Raw genomic sequence first — 16,542 nt, forward strand, 5'->3', positions numbered from 1 at the left:
GTAATTTGTTTGTGCCTCCACAGATGCCTACTGCGAAAGTTGCATAATAGCAGCCAAAGGTACTGTATGGATAACACTTTGGCCTGGTCTATACAGTATATGCTATCAGGTTTCTCAATAATTTATACTCTCTGCACCTTAAGAAAAAGTATTTCATTACACTTCTTTTCACTTAGTCCAAAACCATATTAGATCTGACCCTTACCTCAAATAGCGAAAATATGTAATTACTGTAATTGATGCCTTAAAAGCTTCATAATTGCTTACAAGTTGGTCGGAAAAACGCTGCTGCTGTCAACAAAGGTAAATGAAGCAGCTCACCTCACTTTAAATTGCTTTTTGGCACGAAGAGGGCAAGATGATACTTGTACTTTGTCTATGGCACCTAGATGCCGCATGTAGATTCAAAGTAATGATTTTGTCTAAATGATGCTACTTAACTCCAACACAGTTCTACAGTACCAAGAGGGCCCAACATCGTTGTTTGGCAACATCATGGCACTAAAACAATACTTGTGTCTAAATGAATCTTTTCAACTCACTTCAACACTTTCCTTTGGTACAGATGGCAATAATTTTATCTAAATTAAGCTCCTCAACTCACCAAGATGCCACCAGTTTGTGCCAAAGCAATACTTTTATTATGATTTATTAAGAAAATAACTGCAGGTGAGTTTTTAACAAATAACAATAAAATATTGGATAGGCTATCATTTCTAATATTGTAAGTGAAGCATGTAATGTTTTGAGGTTTACTGCTTCCATCGAGCGGCAGCGTATCTGAAGCTTGCTTGGACCATAAATTACAAAAAATCGACTAAGCGACGACTTATAGCACGGAAAACTCATGACTTGGTGCACTTGTAAGTCGATGTACCATTGTATCAGATTTCCCCTTTTTCTGCAAGGGGGTTGCATTTATTCACGATGTTGATATTCTGTTCTGTAGAGTTTGAGAAAGAAATGCAGGAAGCTCCTGTTGAAAGCCGACAGGCGCTTGTGGACGACCTTATCAGTGAGGTGTGCAACAGACTAAACTCCCACAAGCAGTTTACCAAAGACAAGCTGACCACAGCCTGCATACAACTCTTTGGTATGATCGCCGTTTGGACAGTCATTCATTTAAATATTGACCATTAATGCGTGTACAATTGATCCCATGTTCAGATTCTCACTACGACCAGTTCCATGCAGCTCTTCTGAGTCACGAACCGGATCGACTGGACGTCGTGCTTTGCTACGAGAAATCCACAGCGTGCGTCGGGATAAAACGACACTCTTTTGAGGTGGTTAACAAAATTTTATTTGGACTTTCAAGGCAAATTTTTTTATGCCACTTTCCTACTTCAATGTGACTTTATTCTTGTCACAGGATTCCAAAATCCCGTTCACAGACGACTACATTGAGAATCTTCTCCAAAACCACAAGGACAACGTACGCATCACTCAGCCTATACATTCCAGCTCAAAAGATGAGTTGTGAAAACTACAACCTCTGTCGTCATGGAAACAATGGATCGCCACTCACTAGGATATGATATATATATATATATATATATATATATATATATATATATATATATATATATATATATATATATATTTTTTTTTTCCTTCTGGAGATATGATATATTTTAAAGATTTTGGTGGTGGAATAAATAGTGTGTTAAGAGAAAATATGTGGTAAGACTTCTTTTATCTGGTCATTGAAAAGTTCTAAAGGAACTTCGGCAGATCCGTTTTTCTTTAATGGTCACTTATACTAACCCAACCCAACATTAACAATACCAGAAGAATGTATATTGTCATTCCAACTAATTATAGGATGCGGTAGAGACAAGGCCGTGGCCTTTTCTGCCAGATGAAGAAAAAGGTCTAATTCTTATCTGCGGCCACGCTGTAGGGTGGCTTTGCCTAGCCCATGTGACAATGTGTGACTCAACAGTTTCCCTTGATTTAAAGCAACACTAAGGAACTTTCAGTTTACGTTGATTATGGCGGCGCCATATGGACAATAGCAGTATTGTTATGTCTGAAGGAAGACCACATTTTCTACGAGGACAACCGCAGTGCATCGTTTTTTTTTAGCTCACGCCAGCGAGTGAAGTCCGGGCCAATGTTGATTCTTGACTGTCCTTTTATTTGGGTAGCTTCCCTTTTCCTTTTTTTTATCTTCTCACACAAAAATGTTTCAGTTGTTTTGTAGCTTCTGCCAGGAAAACAGTAATCGCGCATCGACATTCAAATTGCCTTCCGTTTTTGACGAATGGGGAAAGGGGGAAGTAACGTATACCATAAAGCATTCAGCCATTTGTAGTTTTTTGTGTGGCAGTGTTCCTACCATCCTCCTCAAAGTTGCTTGGTGCCAGTAAAAATGATACAGACCCCCTGAGGCAAAGGTACCATTCAATTAGTTTTAAGTCGATGTTTCATCAGAAGAGTTATGAAAATATTTTATTAAGGTTTAAAAGTTTCTTAGTGCTACTTTAAGTGGGCCAAAAATGACATAGATAAGGCCACTGCAAGTAGAATGCTCACAGTGATATAATGGCCTACATTGAGTCAAATATCTAATTTTGTGTGTCAAGAGGCCTAATAACGGGATATTAAATTTTGGCTGCCTTAATCTTTATAAGAACAAGAAAATAAAAATATATAAAAAATCATACGGAAAGAATATTGTTAGTTTCACAGCCATATTAATATTATTCATATTGATAATACGCTAATATGTAATATAATATGCCCAGGCTTTTCATTGACAGTCCACATATGATAAACAGATTGCTATTGTAATGATTATGACATCATCATCATTTTCCTAACTAAGGTTATACCTATTGTTAAGGCATTATTGTTAAACTAGCATAAAATGTGTCTGATCTAGAGAAGCCAATTCAGCTACTTGCTGGTGTTCAATGGCATGTAGATAAGGTAACAAAAAGACCTCGTTCCATTTCTATCTCTTAAACCACTTATTGTTTTCCTAGTTCCCCTGTGTTTCTTTAATTCGTGTTTTGGACCCAAAAATATCATCTATTTAACTTATTTTGTAATGTATTTTGTTATTAAGCGATTTACATCGCAATGAGCGAGCAATGTTGTGGGCCGTGGGGCGACCAGTCAGTGCGTTAAACGTAATGGAACGCAGCCCTCGCTCTGTTGCTAGGAGGCGCTGTTGTAGCCCGGAAGAGGGGATTTCGACGGCGGTGATGAGCAAGCCGGGACTGCGAGGACATAAGCGAGGTTTTTGATGACTGCTGTTGCTTTATCCTCTCCCCCACCCCCACCGACACACCCCGTAGGTATCACGAAAGGATAAGGAGAAAAGGAGCGGAAAGGAGGAGAAGCGTCGCGGTTTCCTCGTGGCGTGGGTAGGCAATGAGATAGCATTGGGTGGATCAGCTGTGTCATGTGAACGTCTGTAGTACAGCATCCCGAAATAGCTACACTAAGAAATATCACATTTCATAATTAAACTAATTTATATGATCACATATAAATGTGGGTCAGTGGGACTTCATCTTACATTTTTGCTTGACTGACTCAACGTGCCATTGCCCTTGGTCACTGTAATGCTCTTTTTTTAATGGGGCGGGGGGGATCAGATAGTCTTTGGCAGATTGTTTCTGTATGTGAGATGAGTCAGGCTAGGAATGGCAGGAATTTGATGAATGTGATGAAAACGACTACAACCAGACAGAGCCTCCCTTTGTTATACCTTGTCCCTGCAGTCACATATTGACTAAAGTGTGCATTAAACTGCCCATTCAATCCAACAGTGGCAATGTGGATGGAAAGCTATGAGGAATTCTGCCTCCGAAGTGTGGCCACGCTGCAGGAGGAGGGTAAATTCAAGAGAACGACATGTGAGCCGATCGTGACGTACTCATCTGTCATCGTCTACTGTGGTAAAGCTGCCCTGTCACCTCTGGTAAGGAGCTAATGTACACTTGTGAGGCCTCAACAGCTATTATGTTAATGTAAATCTGATATGCAGCCAAATTAATTGAACATATAAAAACACATCTAAATGTTGTTGGACATGTGACTTCTGAAGCCTTAATCAGATTAGTAGTTGGCAGGGAATGAAAGAGCAACTATTGATGAGGAACATCAAGTCTGTGTTCTGTATCTTATTTTGACCACAACTTAAAGTATGGAAATGGCATAAATCAGTGTTAAAGATGGTTATCAAGTGTCACTCTCTGTCATTTTTTGATATGGATGCTTGGGAAAAACTGGAAATTGTAAAAAAAAAAAACCTCATCAAAAACCTTAGCAGTAACCTTGAACTCTGACCTAAAATCCTAAACTTGACCCTTAAGCTACAACCCTAATCAGGAACCCAAGCCCATCAACCTGACAGAAACCCCAGCCCATATCCCAAAACCAAGCTCCAACCCATAACACAGAACCGTAACATAAATCTAACCCTATTGCAAACCCATAACTCAAAACAAACCCAAAACCTTTAACCATGCAAAAACACTGATCCAACACTTAACCCTAAACTCAATCCAGATTCTAGAACCCCAACCCAAAAATCCCCATAACCCTAACCTCAAAGCATGGCACCTAACTCTCACTAAAAGTAATACCGTAACCCAGAACCCTAAACCAAAACCACACCAAAAACCTAAAGTGACAGTGTGTAAAAGTTCTCCACTAGATGTCGCTATATCATAGAATTCAACCAAAGCACATGCATTTCGAAGCACGCACACCACGGTGGTTCAGAGAGACCACACTTCGCAAGCCTACCACCAATTCTTATTTTGCGTGAACTAGTGTTGTCACGATACCAAAATTTTGACTTCAATACTATACCTGCATATAATACCTCGATACCAATATACTTATGTATATACTCTATGTGCTTTCACATTGCATGCCATATTCTTGAAGTACTGTATTTGATGTCATCTGTTTTAAATATTGGCAATGCAATGACACTCCAATGACTCAATGGAACGTTGCTTGTGTGCGTGCATGTCTTTGCTCTTCTCCATTACGCTCCCAATTAGTCGAATGCGTCATCAAATACTACAAACTGGGGAAAAAAATAATTCACGCTCCACTTATTTTGAAAGGAAGTGTTAAAAATGCGTCACAACCTCTGTCTGTTGCTCTGTCAGTCGTTTGAGTTTTTTCTATGCATTACTCTGATTTCCTACTGTGTGCCTGTTCTTGAACGCACCTTGAGTCCGCTGCAGGAATGATTGGCTGCTGCTTTTTCTTCTGCTTCTCCGCAAAAAACGTTTGCTCCTGTTACAAAACGTTTCAAAAATTGAAAACCACTCGTGTTCTTCTTCCTGTGTTTATTAAAAACATGTGTAGGCAATGCCAATGCTGTCGCGTGGCTTCCACTCTGCTTGCGCGCTCCCGTGGGGCCTTAATTAGCGCGTCATACTTCTCAACGAGGAGTGGACGGCCAGCAAGCCTACATTTAATAAGCTTTAATAAGCCAAATTAGCGCTTCATGCTTCTCAACGAAGAGTGCACGACCAGTGAGCGCTTCAGTGCGTAAAGCCATCTTCCTGCGCCCTTTCACACACACACGCTGAAAGAGGCGTGTCGCTTACTCGTTTCCCGCATATCGTAGACAGGCGGCTATGCGTGTATGTATACCTGCCTTTAAAACAGAGTTGGCGGGCTGTCTCGTATTTTTTTTTTTTTTAAGTATCGATTTTAAGAAAAATTGATACCAAGTCGTTTTTGACGCCAAAACATTAAGCTACGGTACTGTGCCGATATCACGTGCAACACTAGCGTGAGCTAATGAGCATTTCGCAAGCGACGGCGACTTGGCAGCTGATGTGAACCCCAGAGAGCGACGCCGAAAGACCAAGCGAGCTGGATTTAGCTAAAGCAGCTAACAAGAGTGGCTAGCGTGTGTTAGTCGGAGCCATCGGCCGGAGTGGCTAACAAGAGTGGCTAGCGGGAGAAGCTGGTAAAAAAGAAGAAGCTAGTAACCACTTCAGGGGGCAAAGCAGAAGGTGACAAGCGGCAGGAGCCCGAATCATGAGACTCAGTGACGAAAGGTACAAGCACCTGCAGGGCTAACTACATTCGTGAAATTGCCCTTCGGGTATCCGTAGCCGGAAGATGTTGGCGAAACATGTCAGCCTCTTGTAAGGTGAGGCTCCAGTCATGTAATATACAGTAATTTCTTTTTTCACTTGCATTCAACCCTGTGGCTAATACAAAGGTGCGGCTTATCCATCAGATCACAATGTGGTGCACTATAAAGGAAGCGCAAGAGCGTCAAGCAGAGCAAAACAAACCAAGTGATCCCAAATACAGTAGGAGAGACAGAACGAGAGTGAGACAATTCATTATGGGAAATAAAGTAGGGGCAACCCGGTGCGGTAACATTAAAAACATCTGCGGCTTACGAGTGCGGTTTATATGTGTAGTATTCTCCAAATTTAGCTAGTGCGGCTTATAGTCAGGTGCACCTTGTACTCGAGAAATGACTGTAGTTACCGATTACTGTACCTACGATTATATTTTAAAAAAAGTACGTTGATGTGATAGAACATATATATTTTTTGCATATCAATGAAATCAATACTGGGTTGTTAAAATGAATAAATTATTATTTCACCACTAGATGGACCTAAAGATTACATACTGTCACTTTAAACAAAATCCTAAATCAAAACCTGAAATCCCCAACACTAACCCTAACCAGCAACATTCATCATACCATAAATCCAAACCATAACCCAAAACCTTAACCGGCTTAACCCCCCTCCCCATCCCCCAAAAAATCAAACTCAACCATGTTTGACCCATCTGAAACTGTAACATCAGTCATGTCTGACTCCCAACTATACCTTAAAATATTACATGAAACAAATATTACATACACACAACACCCAGAAAATATAAAGAACATACAGACTACTTCTTGTTGAAATAAGTACCGCTAGTGCATTATGCAAGATGTGATTAATCAACAATCAGGTCCTAACAATGGACCAAATTCTCAACAATCAATTAATCAAATTTTGGACTTGTGTGTTTTCTTTTTACAGTTGAATGCAGAGCAGCGTCAACAGATGTGTGACCTCAGACTTAGGGCGGTCCAGCTGGAAACAGACCGGCAGAATCAGCAGAGGAACAAACCCTCGGCCCAAGTTCAAAATAAACCTGTGAGTTGTATAGTGCAGTCGCAGGGATGCACGGGGTCTGGTCCAGTTCCAGAGGAAAATGAAACAAAAAATAGCAACAAACTAGTTTTCAGTGTATATTCAACAGTCCTTAACTTCAACACTGTCATAAATGTATTCACCCAAGATATGCTCCAGCTAAGCAAGACAAGTATTTTATAAGTAGATGGATGTGTATATTAATCAAAAACAAATGATGATGAATTTCAAACATCTTAATTTAAAGTATAGTTGTCCCCTTGAAGACTCTTCTACAGAATGTAGCACAAGCACAGTATATCCCGGTTTCCCTGATGACATTTGCAGACTTAACTACAGATTGTCTGACTCCAGACTCTCCCCGACAGACTCGCCTATTCTTAACCTGATGATGGCGCTGCTTTGTCCACTCTTCGAAAACTGTTTAATTTGCTTGCTATGCCTGTGCAGTTACTTCAATCGGTCCTTAAAGTATAACTCAACAGGAAGTGAGACACTTGCTCCACCCCTCACTAAGATTTGAAATCAGCGCTCAAAGGGGGTGTTGCTTGGAGGATCGTTGGGTTGCGAATGGGAAGAGGTTTTGGCGTGGTCTGGCTGTGATTGACAGCAGCAACTCACTAAGAAACCGTTTAAGGAGACGTGTACGAGATTGTGGCGGCCTGGCGGGGGCGACTACGTCTTGCGGAACAAGTGACGTAGAACGTATTGTCTCGTGTAATGAGAGGACAAACCTGTTTAACCTTAAGATGGCATCAAACACAAGTTTTTTGCCCCAAATTCAAGCTTTAAACAAACATGTACTAAAATGTCAAAATAATGACCAGGACATGCAGACAGCATTTGTAAACACCAGTTTATATACAGTTTATCAGCAAAAATGTGTTGAGTTATACTTTTCGTAGAAAACTTTAAGCCTTTCTCAGATCAAACTGCCCTGCCATTGATTGTTTGACAGAGATATGATGCATAGGGCTGTAAAACACACGTTGGAATTCAGGTCAGATGTGACGTGAGTTATAGTTTTGTTAAGTATGTGTTGGTGTGGTTTCTGGCTGCTGATAGTGATTTCTCTGAACATGGTTTTAAACTATCTTCCACAGGGTTTGTGTATCAGCTATGTTTCAAAGAATCCATCTAGCTAGTGATGTGACGAAATGTTCCGAGGCTTCAGAGTGTGCATCGAGCAAGAGTGGGCGTGACAAAAGAAGCCCGTTTCGGAGCATGTGTCGTTCACATGAAAATCACATGATTGATGACAAACGAGGCCTCGGCTTGTGCAGATGATGTCATTGGTTCATTCAACGTATCAATCCTTCATAAGACTGGAGATCTTGTGCTGCTTTGCGAGTGTTGTCAGCGTTTGTTGTGAGCTTCAAATTAATTGGCGAGTTCGGGAGTCACTTTTCAAATGCAACCGGTGTAGTCATTGTATGAAATTATCTTTACATGTTGCAAGTTGTCATGCATCATTTTCATTTGGCACAGTTGATAAAGCATTACCCTTTTATTCACTCGGTCCTCGTTTCGATCCTGTCTTAGATTTGGACATTTCTCATACTCATTGTTATTTACACCCATAAACATTGTACTATTTCTTACTTACCGGTATGTCATATTAACCCTACACTGCTAAAACTTCAATATTGCTACTTATGGACATCTTGTCACTGTTTTGTACTGACTACAATCTTTTTTCATTCTGCATATTTTACTGTTTGGTCTTTTGACCACTTGATGGCAGCTTAGAGCAAATGAAGTACCATGAAGCTTTGACCCATGTGCCAACCAATTGGCTGGAAATCTTCAGTGCTTCATGAAGCTTCATTTGGCCATCGCTACAACCAGCTATTTTTCTACCTGTAAACTCTTGAATAATCGTTCATTGAAAATTTTAATCCCAAAACAGAAACCTCAAGTTCCAAATGGCGAGGCTGAAAAGTCACCAAGTCCCAAAGCAACAACACTCAATGGTTACACACTGATCACTGACTCGCCTGGACTTCCCATAGAACCTAGAATTGGACTTCATCCTAGCAATCAGCCAACTACCCCTATCCTCAATGGTCTTATCGCTGAGGATAAGGCAAAGCTGGAGACGGAAGAGAAGAGTGATGAGGAAGATATGAGTATGGACAGCCTTCTCAAGCAAGCAAAAGAGGATGTAAAGAGGGAGCCGAGAAAGGACGCATCAAAAGTTGTCATCCCAACACCTTCACCTGAGGCTGTCTCAGAAAAAGAAATGTTTAGTCCAAAAAGTAGTGTTGAGTTTGGATTTAGTTTGCACCGCAGTCCCGTTGGCCCTCCTAAGATTCCCTTTCATGAAAATCTGTATGAACCCAAGTCTCAACAGCCTGTATCGCCAACTCTAGCCAATCAGTTCATTCGGCAGCCGAGCCCAGAGTCCAACTTTAGCCCTCAGGTTCGGAGACGTAAGCCCCGCCCATTCTCCACAGGGAACATCCACATCGTGTTCCCAGGAATGCCAGGGGAAGGCGTCATTCTGTCGGACAGGGAAGAAGCGCTCTATGGAGCCACATGGTCCCCGGATCACTGGAGCCCAGTAATGAGCAATGGTGGAGGTGGTCTAAGCAGGCGTGGTAGTCATCAGTTGAGCCATTGTGCCATCAGTCCAATGTGGGAAACCCCTAGTCCCGTGAGCCCCTCATTGCCTAGCCCAATTGGGCAACACGACCATCTGTCGTCAACATTCCGCCGGCGTTGCCAAACCATGGACAGTCAGCTGCACACTGATCACACTGGATCCGATCACATTGACCGCAGTCAAGAAAGGGCTCCTCGCTTCATAGCGGGAGTCACGATGCGCCCCTCAAGCTGGTGCAACTCAGCTGCCCCCTTGAACAACTCATTCAAAGTAGAGAGTCCGTCATCGTATCCGCGGAGACCTCACATTTACCCTGAAGTGCAGTTCAGGAAGGAACCTGATGATCCTCAAGGGCTTTGTGACAAAACCTCATCGACTTCCCTCAGACATGCCAGTAACATGGGTATGTGATCATTTGATCAAGAATGACATCATAAAAATAGTTTCAAAAGTTGTATAAAAGATTTAAGTCCACGTTTTGGCACACAGAGGAGACCCAGAGACGAGTGCAGGCTTTGGACGACATGCAAAGGCGTCTGGAGGAGGAACATGCATTACAGATGTCGTTGCTCCTGGCCGAGCAGGAGAAAGAGCAAGAGCGCCTCTGTCTGGTGAGCACATGTTTCACATCTAATTTTGTGAATGAACTGTGTCCATGGAGTTGTTAGTTTACGACATAGATTCGTTCCTATGGCAATGATGTGACCCAAATTTGTTTGCAAGTCAAAATGCACAAACTAGTTCATTGTGCTTCATTCCTGACCTTCACACGCTTGACGTACAAAAACCACGAGGATCTCCTGCAATAGAATATTGCCAGTGCCGACTCTGCAACAACTCACTACTTTGTTTGTACTGTGAAAGGAGTTTGAAGAGACTAAAAGAAGACTGAGGGAGCAGCAGAGCATGAAGCTCCAGACTTCAGACTCTTGTCAGTGGAAGCGTGTGTCTGGGAATGACGTACTTCCAGCTGTTAGTCCATCTGCCATAACACCAGGTCACAGTAAAGGTACCACATGAGCATACTCAGTTTTAACACTAAATTTGATGACTTACCGCTTCTCTTTCTCTTTTTGCAGGTTTTCCTAGTCCCATTAGTTCAAATGTGACCTCTCCCTCTGCGCAGTCCCCCGTACAAGGGCCCACTTGGGCAGCTCACAAACCTCAAGCAAGGCTAAGTCAGGTGACCTGTGTGTATGATTAGTGGGACTTTATTTTCTCAAACTCCATCAATGTTCCGATCTGTTCAGCACCATGTTTTATTCGCAGGCTCTGAAAGCAGAACAGCAGAAAGCATTGTGTCGAATCGGCACTATCGCCCGTGGCTTCCTCGTGCGTCGACTTCTCAAAACACGCAAGGTCCAACATCTGCGTCAGACTGTCATGGTGAGGCCTAAATGCTCGCAACATGAACTGGAATTCAGATTTCGGTCACGACCATGAGTTCAGTAGTCATGTAGTCATTTACCTTGAAATTTCTCATGCTCTTCTCAAGTGTATTCAAAAAGAGAAATGTCTATTTAGGAGGAAACCACTTTTACACACAAACACCAGAATTGGGTTATGATGCTTAAAGTGCTGACAAGACAAGTCAATTTGCTGTACCACTATAAAAAAAGACAATCCAAGATCACTGTACTTTTATCTTGGTCTATCGCTTTGCAAAGTATTGTGGATAATAGCTTCTTAGTATTTTCTTTCAGTGTGCCCGACTTGAAATTTCACAAACATCAAAGAAAAAAAAAAAAGAGTCAGAAACAGGAATTTGCTCAGTTTATTGTAATTCTAAAATATAACTAACATGGACTAAATTGGGGCAATTTTTTTTCCTGAATATGTTTTTTTGTGTCCTTACAGGACACACAGGAGTTCATTAGTTCATTTCAGACTGAGGGTCCACAGAAGAGAAGCACGTTCTCAGCACAGGATCTCTCCTTGCAGGACAGAGTTCGAGCCCAGGTACGAATGTACCGTAACCAGCAGCTGGTAACAACAGTAGTTACTACTGCTTTTATGTTCTCTTTCATTGTACACGTTGCTGTTGACTTTTTTTTTCTCAGTTACGTGCAGCCCTCTTTGACATCCATGAAATCTTTTTTGAAATACCTCTTGGGGATCGATTGGCACTTCTGCAGCAGGACAGGGAGCTTTGTGCTGAGAAGAAGCAAAGAGACATGGTAACCAAAACTATCTCATGGGTCTGTGCAAGTTTCTAGCTAACCTAGTAGCTGATGGCATTTACTGTACATTTCACTAGACTATTTCTAAAGTTAAAATAGTTTGTCAGGCCATGTCTAGCTGACTTTTCTATTTAAAAAATATAACTTCAACCATACAAGTTTGCCACACGGCGGTGCTGTTATTAAGCTTAAAGTTGCCCTCACTGCATTTGTGCATTTTGATGTTTCTATCTTAAGGTGCTTGACCAAAATAGTCAATTTATCTACAGTAGTCTTCAATGGTGGCACTTTTATTCAGGCACAAATATTAAATAACACATCATCAGCAAAGGTAGTTTGTTGCTTCTGATTTGAAAATGTTCGCACAAGTCTAGCTTAATGTGGTGTACGTTTTCTACATAGTGGTACTTTTGTTAAGTTTAAAACATTTTGAAATACCTTCTTCATGTGTGCGTTCGACTTGAAATTGGTCACAGAAGTCTAGTTTAATGTAGTCCACAAATTAGGCTATTGGATCACAGATGTTTTCAACATGGTGGTGCATTTAAAAACCACTAAATACAGTACAGTAATTTCTAGACTATAAGGCGCACCAGACTATAAGTTGGGCTAGCTAAATTTGGGGAATACTCAAGTTTGTTACACATATAAGCCGCATTCGACTGTAAGCCGCAGGTGTTTTAATGTTACAGCACCGGGTTCCCGCTACTTTCTTTTCCATAATGAGGGCGCAAATTGTCTTGCTCTTGTTCTGTCTCTCCTACTGTATTTGGGCTCATTTGGTTTGATTTGCTCTGCCTGACGCTCTTGCACTTCCTTTATAGTGTGCCCCCTTGTGATCTGATGGACAAGCTGCATCTATGTATTAGCCGCAGAGTCGAATGCAAGTGAAAAAAGTTGCGTCTTATAGTCCAGGAATTACTGTAGTTAATCAGACTAAGACTATGTGTTGCTATTGACTTGAATAATGTCACACCAGAGCAGCTTAATGTGCTTGAAAAAAAATTAAATGGAACCTTTTTTACAGGCTGACACTGTTCTCAAGTCTCAAGGTTATAAAATGTGAACATTCCTTTTGACTTTATTTAAAAAAAAAAATATACAAATCCTAAAAAGGAAATTGCATATGAGAAAAGAAATTTAAAACTGTACACAAAGAAACATATGCAAATGTTGCCTTTCACCATAAATATCAGTACTTCTCATTCAAAATTTGATTTTTTTATGTGGGTGTATCCATTGTGAAGGAGAAAGCCAAGAAGGAAAAGGAGAAAGCGGTGCTGTCTGCTGCCATGCACAGATCTCTGGACCAAAAAAAGCGGTAATGTTCGGAGGAGGGGTGCGGGTGGGGGGGAAGCAAAAATAAATAAAAAAATCCACTCTGAATGGGACATTTTTCCCAACTGTTTATGTTAGTAATAATGAGATCCAGCATGGTGACATCACTGCGCGCTGTCTTTCAGGGAGGGGGAGTCACCGGGCCAGGCTCGAAAGGTGATGCAGAAGCCAAAAAGTCCCACTCCCATCAGGTACTGGAAATGCGTGGTTACACTCAAAGCTTTTTCAGTCCATGTGCCCAGAATCTTTGCATATATGCTGCCTTTTTACTGTTGTCTTTTATCTTTCCCAGTTCTGGTCTTTATTATTATTTCCGTATGCCTAGAAATCTGTACTGATTTCTTTCTTTCCTAGAGTTCAGAAGTCCAACCAAGTCCAAAAATGTGTCCCGAGTCAGCTCAACCGCCAGGGGTGAGTTCATGTCTCATTCACTATACAGTACTTAACTATTGGCTTCCATGCTACAGTGGGTATATAAAGTAGTGCAGTAGACGGGGAATCCCAAGATAAATGCCAGCTTTCAGTGATGTCATACTACGGGACTCACGTTAATCATTTCATATTGTTTACACTTGTAATTTAATTTGTGTGCAAAAGAGATCGAAATGTGTCAGATTGTGGGACATCCCTTGCGCACAACCCCCCCCCCCCCCTTCAGATTTAGGCTTTCTGTGGAATAACACACTATATGAACACAAGTTTGTTTGTCATATTAATTGTGTTCAATTGTAATAATTAATAATAACAATACACTTCAATACAGCATAAAATATAAATCTCTTAGAGCGTTTTGATTGGTCTTTCAAGACTCACAAAATATTGTGATTAATTACATGTAATAAACATTTCCCCCCAAAATATTGGGGGAAAAATATATAATTGTCAATAAAAGGTTGCAAAAGTATTGAACTTGGTCTCATTTTTGACATCTCAAACCATTTTATATCCACTGAAATTGTTGCCAAGCGGCAGTGTAACCCATATTTTTTCAAATAGCACATTTCGACTGCAGGAACTTAACACCAGAACTAGGAACGTTTGGAGGACCATTGTGTGTTTGGACCACAGCAAAACTAGCGTAGTGCTTTCAAGAGGTCCAAGCTGGCGTGAGGTTTGTAGTGTCTGTCATTTGAACCTTTTAGTTCTAACAAGTACCTAAGAACTTAAAGTTCATGGCATATTAGACAAAACCGCAAAGAAGAAATCAAAAAGTTCAATGTAATTTTTGGTGATGTTGCAGTTGTATCTCAATCTACAACTTCATTTATTCATTCATGGATGGATGGATATCAAAGCACTGATTCTTGGTGTTTCCTGTCAGGAGCTGGTACAAAAAGACCCCCGAAGCCAGAGTGAAGCGCATGGACAACCAGAAGAACCTAAAGAAGCAACACTCTCTGGGCTAACAGGTGGCACATCCCTTGACATCATTCTGAAATACCACATAAACCACCACGTTGATTTAGAACTGATGTTGCCCTTAAGAACTATATTTGGTAAGTACAACTTTTGTTGAAATGGACACTAAAAGGAAGTAGAACGCGATGAATTCAGTGGTACCTTGCCTTACAATTTTAATTTGTTCCATGATTACACTTGTTTTTCCCAGAGGATAAAGAATACATGCATCTTAGTATCGATGTATTATCTGGCTACATGTGCTGCACCGTTTCTGTTCAAATACAAGTTGCTTAAAGTGTTATAGTATCGGTACTTGTGATGGCGGCCGATACTGGTATCGGCGGCCCTCTTGTGACTGTTTCACGATCAGGAACTAGACATGAAATATTAGAAGAATATGAAATTGCTATTAATTTCAGGTCATTTGAAAGAAAAATACTATATTTGGAAGTTGTGTTTCTTTAAATATATCAGTCATTGGTTTTTTTTTTGGGGGGGGGGCGATTTTATGTATCAAAAGTACTAGCAGTGTCGGTATCGGTGACTGAGTACTCGTACTTGTATCGGTGGTATCGAACATGATATGGGTATCGCAACATCAATACTCGTTTTGTTAGCCCATATGTGGCATTTTGCATTGTGTGTTATTAAGCTAGCGGACTTTTGTAAGTTTCATTGTGGAATTTCCTCGATTTCATGTTTAATTATAAGGTAAACGTCAAAATTTGTTGCCACTGAAAACCAAAAAAATCATGAGTGACGGGCTTGCATCATGAAAAATCTGAGGTCGGGTCACTCACTATAATTAGTTAAATGTAATGAAAAAAAAAGTGTGTTATCCACATCAAATTTTTAATAATATACTGAACTAATTTTCTGTATTTACCACATTTCCAAATATTTCAACAAGTGTGATTTTGAACAAAAGACTTGAGTAGCCTAACTTGCAGCAGTTCTAGTGACTTACTATGTAAATCCTGTTGGAAATGTGCCTATTGAACAATGCCTTTATTATCTGTCATCGTCTGAAATGAGTGTTCCCATCATCCAGATGTTTAATGGTGACAGCACACAATTTGTAATTCGAGATACTTCAACTGATATTGTCACAGCTTTTAAGGGCTTTGAGTGTCTTTTCGTTTCTTTTTTTAATGGCATTGAATTTGCTTTTTATTGATGTGTAAATTTTGTCTTAAATTAACACCAAGCGAAATCTGAATGTATTTGTTTACATACTGGCACAAATTCACTTTATTACAGCTTCATCATCACTGTCCTGTCGAGTCATTCAGTTATAGAGTAGAAATATGTGGGGTGTAAACATTAAATGAAGTATTCAACCACTTTATTCTCATAAACTGTTGTTCTTTTATCATAATTTTATGAGTCGTTTTTGCAGAAGTGCAACATGTGGCCTTATGCCCCTTTACAGAGTAAAAGAAAAAAATAAAACAAACAAAGTAGCCTCATCGGTACCCACTTACTGCCTATGCTTCATTTTTGGGATTGAGATTTAGCATAATTCACGAAATAATTGGGAAAACGTGTTTGTAAAGGAATCTGCACCTTTATTCAGATCTACACCAAAATTTAACAGGGTCTTGATATGAATGGAGGTTTGCAGGCCCCACTCTTAGATACAAACAAATAATTACATAAACACAAATGTATCCCATATAGCTAACATATATTTGTGCTGTGTTGATGTTGACCACCTACTGATATTGCTTTTCCAATGTGTATGTTTTTATTTCAACTGATGAGAATAAATGATGAAATTAACTGCAAAGTCAATTAAAAAAATCATTTACTGATGAACACGTAGTGGAATGTGACCAAAACTACGAATGGGGGTGATGGG

The 16,542-nt window shown here is 40.4% G+C and overlaps 2 protein-coding genes across 5 annotated transcripts in view; both read left to right on the forward strand.

Moving 5' to 3' along the window:
• LOC144043021 (uncharacterized) overlaps positions 1-1,677 on the forward strand; it is a 1,868-nt gene extending 191 nt beyond the window's left edge. The window contains exons 2-5 of the mRNA XM_077556206.1: positions 24-59; positions 950-1,093; positions 1,168-1,286; positions 1,373-1,677. Coding sequence (XP_077412332.1) covers positions 24-59; positions 950-1,093; positions 1,168-1,286; positions 1,373-1,483 — 410 coding nt within the window. The 3' untranslated portion in view covers positions 1,484-1,677. The remainder of the gene's footprint in view (positions 1-23; positions 60-949; positions 1,094-1,167; positions 1,287-1,372) is intronic.
• A 1,501-nt stretch (positions 1,678-3,178) lies between these two features.
• Positions 3,179-16,024, forward strand: ccp110 (centriolar coiled-coil protein 110). Of its 4 annotated transcripts, none has more exons than XM_077556195.1 (14): positions 3,179-3,374; positions 3,783-3,934; positions 7,044-7,160; positions 9,067-10,165; positions 10,252-10,373; positions 10,627-10,771; positions 10,842-10,945; positions 11,032-11,148; positions 11,620-11,721; positions 11,823-11,939; positions 13,190-13,263; positions 13,406-13,471; positions 13,635-13,691; positions 14,602-16,024. In XM_077556195.1, exons 2-14 carry the CDS (start codon positions 3,788-3,790, stop codon positions 14,684-14,686), a joined length of 2,352 nt encoding a protein of 783 aa, XP_077412321.1. In that variant the 5' UTR covers positions 3,179-3,374; positions 3,783-3,787; the 3' UTR covers positions 14,687-16,024. The 4 variants fall into 4 exon arrangements, with proteins under 4 accessions (XP_077412321.1, XP_077412322.1, XP_077412323.1 ...); XM_077556196.1 differs by having other exon boundaries at positions 3,190-3,301; XM_077556197.1 differs by lacking the exons at positions 3,179-3,374; positions 3,783-3,934 and adding an exon at positions 5,543-6,139.
• The last annotated feature ends 518 nt before the right edge of the window (positions 16,025-16,542 follow it).

The sequence above is a fragment of the Vanacampus margaritifer genome, chromosome 2 (genome assembly GCF_051991255.1).
Source record: "Vanacampus margaritifer isolate UIUO_Vmar chromosome 2, RoL_Vmar_1.0, whole genome shotgun sequence".
Classification (NCBI taxonomy): Eukaryota; Metazoa; Chordata; class Actinopteri; order Syngnathiformes; family Syngnathidae; genus Vanacampus; species Vanacampus margaritifer.